We start from the raw sequence: 6,785 nt of genomic DNA, 5'->3' as shown, positions 1-6,785 counted from the left end.
TAAAAAATATAAATAAATAGATAGAAGAACGAGGATACTCTCCATAATTGGAAGTGAACAAGAACATAGATTGTTCAGACATTATAACGGAAATAAATTGGATAAAAATAAAATAGCTTTTTACTATCGATAGTCTCGGTTCTTTCATTTTTCATATTATCATTCCCTCTTAACCCCCTTTCGCATTATTTTTAAACAATTTTATAAATTAGAGCACAGACTAATTTACAATCGATCGCCGAAGCTCACGAACATTAACGAAAATTACGTCAACAATGCGCAGTATGGGAATGATTTTCGTGGGATCGCGTGTAGCACAGTATAACGATAGTAATAATTCGAGGAAAGTGATTACTTGCGAAGCAGAAGGGTGGAGTTGTACAAAAAACGAAAATACAACGATGGCTATTAACAGTATTAACGTGATTCAAACTCTCTCGATTTCTTCTTGTCATTTTTGCAGCTAGTGAATATTTCTTTCGACATAACAATTGTCTAAAATTGCAAGACAACATCTCAGACTGCACATAATATTTATTATAAGATATTTAGAAAATATTTATAAATATTCATAAGATTTAATTTAAATATTTTGTAAATATTTTTGTGGTCTTAGATTGCATAAGTCATAAACATTTATTATAAATATTATGAAATATTTATTGTAAATATTATAGTAAATACTATGAAAATACTTAATGAGATATTATAATCCAAGTAAAAAATATTTAGAAGTTACAAATATTTAGAAGTTACCGATTCATACGGAAAGAAAAATTAATTTATATCTTTGAATCTATATCGAAATTGAATAATGCTGAATGAATGTCTCAAATAATACAAAATAAAATATATATCTTAAATAAGGTGCATGTTTTATTTTTAATTATACAGAAAATGAAGAAATCGTGATTTTTGTCATAAAACTTATGGTTTGTACGAATATCACAGACATATTGATTCTTATTGATCAATGTAGGATGTCCCGGGGTGTGTCACGTCGCGTGTGACCTCGAATTAACGATTATTTGCAGACACGTGGATGAAAGGATTCAAGTCGTGTCAAAAAGAAACCGAGACAACGAAAGAGGATGTAATCGCATAGAATCCATTTGAAATTAAAGTTCAGTAATATTTCAACAAGTTTCTGAGCTTGCATGAAAAAATCTTGACTCATATAAAATCTGAATTGTATAAAATTCAGGATTTAAAAGAGGTGTCATATTTTCTTGTCTTCGTTATAAACGAAGGATTGTAAAAAATCAGATTAAATGCATTTCGTTGACTGAGCCATTTAATCCTCCTATCTCTATTATTTCGTAATTAATAAAGGAAGGATTTCGTTCGCAAACCGCAGTGATTTTCGGAGTGATTTTTTACGTAAATGAGTTTCAACGATCTTTCCGGGTCACTGAGCTTTTCATTACTCGCGTGACTCAGGGAGATCTATGATCATTTTCAAAGACAGTAATTGGTATCTTTTGCCGTACATAGGTGGGTCCGTCGTCATCCCCGTCGCAGTTGCGACCATCGGTCAGTCGACAGTCGGTTACATTTAGTATTGTTGAATGCCAGCAGAACGAGGATCTTGTTGAAGAAGATCAAAGATCTCAAAACGAACGCATGAATACGAGATTTCACAGCGACACGCAGCGCATCTCTATCGCTGGTTAGTGAAGATAATTTTCTCTTAACGAAGAAACGCCAAGGCATATCAATAATCTTTGAGTGACATGCGATTGAGGATGGAGAACTTTGTTCAAATTTCTTTGAGTCTATTTCGCGTTTAACTTATGACAATTTTCTATGATCTAAGAAGCGACATCCAAGCGAGCGAATCCGAGCGGAACCTCACCGGCTCCAATGAAGAAGTCAACCGCGAACAGCAAGGAAAATGACAACGAGGATGATTACTCGGCGTCAGTTTGCGCGATTATGCAACAGCGAAATTCGACACGACGACAAAGTCGGCGGAAACGACGTCCATCGTCGCCGTTCGGCGTCGACAACGTCGACGGTGTCGCGCGCCGTCGATCCTCGGTTTACACGACGAGCTCGGGAGAGTTAGTATTTGCGACTTTCAAAAAGCTAGAGTGAACTCAAGTCCATTATTTGTGATGTCTTTATTTTATCGTAGAAATTGCGAGTTAGAATTAAATTAATTGTTTAATTAAAATAAAGCGGTATTTAAATCTCGCAGATTGTGTGAAGTTTATTCGCGCTCTAGTTCCTCATAACTGATGAGCTTCTTCACACTGCTAACATCATTGTAGCAAGAAAAATACGAGTAGCATTTCACACTGAATATTATATGTGCAAAATTTTATTTATTACTAAATATAATATTCTAAAATACCTAGTTTCTTTATATAATTTTGAAGTTTATCTGTACATTTTACACTAAAAAGATAAATATAAAAAAGAAATCACATAATAATAATTAATAACAAAAAGTTACTCTTATCAAAGTCGTATAAAAAGATATATTCTAAATAACATTAGAAGATTCATCTATTTTATGATTACTTCATTATAATATTTTTGTTATCAATCTCTTATCGGAATTCTATCTCAATCACCGAATTGCTACAATGATTAGCACAACATTTAAAATGGTTATTAATTGAAGTCTTGGATTATAATAATAGCACGGTAATTACGATGGAAGAAAGCAGTAATCAGGAGCAGATTTTTGAGAATGTCAGTGTGCACAAAGAAGTTCTAAGTGCTATAAAGCAACAACCTTGGCCTCTCCGACGAAAGATCAAGCTCATACGGCAAGCTAAAGCTTATATCAGACGACACGAAGGCGCTCTGCAGGAAAGACTAGCTCAAAGTCACAACACTAAAGATATCATAGCACGCGTATCGCTTTTCATGACTAAGGTAGTGATTATGTTATCGTAAAAATTATAAAATTTTAAGTGATACATATTATTTAAGTAAAACATTGATAGCAGCAAGGATCGTAACTGTTTTTCATCTATTTAGAAATGGCAGTATTTCCGACGTGAGTTGGTCAATTTGCAAACGTGGCTCATACCTTGGGAGGTCCGTATCATGGAAATAGAATCGCATTTCGGTTCCGCTGTTGCATCCTACTTCATTTTTCTCCGTTGGCTCTTCTGGATCAACCTCGTCATCGCAACAATTCTTACGGCGTTTGTTGCGATACCTGAAGTAAGATAATTCCAGTTAATAAAAATGACATTTTTGCTTTCAGGACAATTCATCTGTATTGACAAGATACTTAATATATATGATAACTTTTTTTAATTCTTTGCTAGGTATTGACCGCAAACGTGACTCTTGCCGGCGAGAGAAAGATTATGCTGCAGGAAGAGGCCATCAAGTCGAAGGATCTGTTAACTTTATGGGAATTCGAGGGTGTCTTAAAATATTCCCCATTTTTCTACGGATGGTACACCAATCAGGACTCGAACAGCAATTACAGATTACCACTGGCGTACTTCGTCACCAATCTGGTCGTGTACATATACAGCTTCGTCGCAATTCTGCGCAAGTACCGGCTATGCTCTCTTCATGTTGTTGAATCTCATAGCGTCTTTTACTTTTAATTGACAGTGGCATTTTTTCAACATCTTTAGATAAAGTTATTTAAATTATTTAAAGTTATTTAGATAAAGTTAAAAAAATTCTAACTTTAAACAAAATTAAAAAAATTGACACGTAATGTCTCTCTCTAAGGAACATACTTTACATTATTTCTTGAAGAAAGATGTGTTGCGAGCGTCCATTAAATAGAAATATATTATAAAATTATCTTTCGTTACTTCCGGAATTCCCATGATATATAAAAGTTAAAAAGTGACGAGGCAAGCACGTAAATACCTTGTTTCAGAATGGCAAAGAACTCGCGTTTGAGTAAACTGACCGAAAAGGAAGACGAATATGTCTTTTCATGGAAACTCTTCACGGGATGGGACTTCATGATTGGTAATCCGGAAACCGCGCACAATCGTATAGCCAGCATCATGGTGGGTTTCAAAGAAGCCTTACTGGAAGAAGCAGAGAAGCAAAAGGACAAGAGAAAGTGAGTTCTATACTTATATTTTAGATGAACATTATGCAACTACAACTATTCTTCTTTAGATTTTTGGTTTTACATATTCTTATAGCGTTTTCTCTTGAGGTACACTGGGTGCAGCCCTTGCACCGTATCAGTTACGTGTAAGCGCTAGACTCAGCTACACTACACTAGAGTGATGTACATTACATTATTATTGCGTTAAAACCCTATTCCCACTTGATTTCCATTTTTAAATTTTAAATGTCAGATTGGCTCTACACCATCCCTTTGAAACGGTGTAGCGAAATCCCACTTCGTGCATAAAATTTGCATTACACCGTAATCACGGAAACACGGTATATTGTCTGAGTGTTGCACTAATGGGTGATAATGCAGTCAAGAGAAAACATTATTTTATATATATATATATATTTTATATATATATATACTGTTTGCTCTGATCAGAAATTTTGACAGAGACCATTCTTGATGCAGAAATTATCCTTCTATTTTTCTAGAAAAGATTGTGATTAAAGAATACACTGAAAAAAGAAGTGTTCATTTTTTAAATATTAAAATATTTTGTTCTTGTCTCCATTTTTTTAAACATTTAAGTTTTAGTTATAAACTTTTTCAATAGACAAAACTGTGTATGTGTGTGTGCTTGGATTTAAAACACTATGCGTTTTGAATCCAAATACGTAGTATTTTGTTTATTAAAATAGTTTAAAGATGCAATTTTATGCAGCAGCAGTAAGAAAGCTGGCTTTTTACTCCTATTTCGTTACAATCAAAGCAACAAAAAGCAATAAATAGCTTCAAAAGCTATTCGCTCTTCTTCTGTTTCTTTTTCTCATGAAGCATATCTTCTTCGCTGGTTTTAAGTTAACGAATACACTCATTTATTTTCGCTAGCTTTTAATTCATTTCAATACAAATGGATTACGAAAATGAGAATAAGTAATTTTTCTGATTCAATTCAATTTACTTTTAGTTCTTCTAACAGTCACGAACTTAGTTTACAATTATTATATATATATCTACATTCACTCTCATTCATTCTGCACTCTCTCTACTCGTAACTTAGCTTTTTCCTTTCTTTTTTTTACTTATTCCGTTCATCCTCTTAATTACACCTGAATCACGCTCATCGCTTATAATCTCTTTTATATATTTAGTCTATTTTCTATTATATACTTCTCATTCTATTACAACAAGAGTTATTTGTAATTTTTTTTATTTCAAGCAATAATTTTCTAGATATAAGGGTTTAAATAAAGCCAGTTACAGACTACATTTAGATGATCATCTGTAAGTGTGATAAAATTAACGCTTATTAATGTTAATGTTGTATGTAATTCATGGATAGGTATATACTTTGTATAAACAAATCGAGTAGGTACAATAAAAATTACAAAATATTACAAACGTCGATTGTAGGCCGCGCTTTCTTCCAGAATTGTCTTGCCATCGCTGTCGCTAGTTAATTATAGCAATCATCAATAAGACGTTTAAAGAATCCTGCTAGCTGTCCAAGGTTGAGATCTTTTTGCCTGAAATTGAAATGTGTAGGTATTCATGCCCATTATCTTCCTACTCCTCACTTTATTACTGTTTTGTCATAGCATGCTTGGTCTCAGGAACGGCACTAGTCTGAAATCGTTAAAAGTTTTTAACTTGTGTTTTTCACTATCTCTATAGGCGTATAATATTATTTAATATTAAGTAATATTAATATTTTAAACATATTCTTAGAATATTAAATTACATTTAATATACTATAAAGTATGTTTAATAGTATTCTGCTACTAATATTATAAGATACAATTATTCATATTTTTATAGTTAAATATATTATAAATAATTGTATCTTATAATATTAGTAACACAATACTTTTAAACATAGTGAAAGGCACAGGTCAAAACTTATAACGTCAAAACTTATAATTTCAAACTAGTGTCGTCCCTGAGACATCGCGTGCTACGACAAAACAGCAATGAAGTGAGTAGAAAATCGTGTAAATACCGATATATTTCAATTTCAAGTTAAAAAACTTCGACCTTGAACAGTTTTGTTGTAGACTATACAAAAAACGATATTATATTGTCTTATTAGAAAAAGTTGGACATTGATGTTATTAAAATAAAACGCAATCTATAAATAATTCTAATCTTATTTATTTATAAAATAGTGACCGTGTATTGATACAAACAAATATTTCCCAAAAAAATATTCTGCCGATAAGCAGGGAATTGCTTTTAATATTTCTTCTAAGTAAAAATTCTTATTGTATTATATTAATCTTACATTAATCAGGTGCGTGTATTTATAACAGGTTCATTTATAAAAATGAGGACACATAAGCTATGAAAAATAAATTCCTCTATAGAAAATTCTATTATAATAACTCAAACAGCCTTTTATAAGAGGATATACAAAATATTAGTAGCACGCTTATTTGTTAGAAGAAGTTTGTCATTTACAGTACGCGTGCATGTAAGATATTCTTCTAGTATTGAGAGGATTGCAATCCTAAATCCAGTACTTTATGGTTATATAAAATTTCTTCACTTTGTAGAGTATTCTCTTGAGGTCATATAAATGAAAAATCCTCTGACATTAACACGGAATCGCTAAAGAGCAGAATATTTTTTTTTTTTGAACGAGTGGAATGATAAAGAGCATCGTTTCAAGGAGAGAGATTTTTTTTTATAGTTCCATCCTGTGCATTTTCGATATATATATATATATATA

The 6,785-nt window shown here is 32.2% G+C and overlaps 1 protein-coding gene across 1 annotated transcript in view; it reads left to right on the top strand.

Moving 5' to 3' along the window:
- Positions 1-6,785, top strand: part of LOC108693274 (transmembrane channel-like protein 3) — a 19,202-nt gene that overhangs the window by 351 nt on the left and 12,066 nt on the right. The window contains exons 2-7 of the mRNA XM_018202144.1: positions 1,495-1,669; positions 1,817-2,063; positions 2,649-2,886; positions 2,992-3,180; positions 3,288-3,523; positions 3,863-4,054. Coding sequence (XP_018057633.1) covers positions 1,495-1,669; positions 1,817-2,063; positions 2,649-2,886; positions 2,992-3,180; positions 3,288-3,523; positions 3,863-4,054 — 1,277 coding nt within the window. The remainder of the gene's footprint in view (positions 1-1,494; positions 1,670-1,816; positions 2,064-2,648; positions 2,887-2,991; positions 3,181-3,287; positions 3,524-3,862; positions 4,055-6,785) is intronic.

Source organism: Atta colombica, unplaced genomic scaffold, assembly GCF_001594045.1.
Source record: "Atta colombica isolate Treedump-2 unplaced genomic scaffold, Acol1.0 scaffold9, whole genome shotgun sequence".
NCBI classification, from domain to species: Eukaryota; Metazoa; Arthropoda; class Insecta; order Hymenoptera; family Formicidae; genus Atta; species Atta colombica.
Note: the sequence above shows the minus strand (reverse complement) of the source record. Positions and strands in the feature narration are given on the sequence as shown.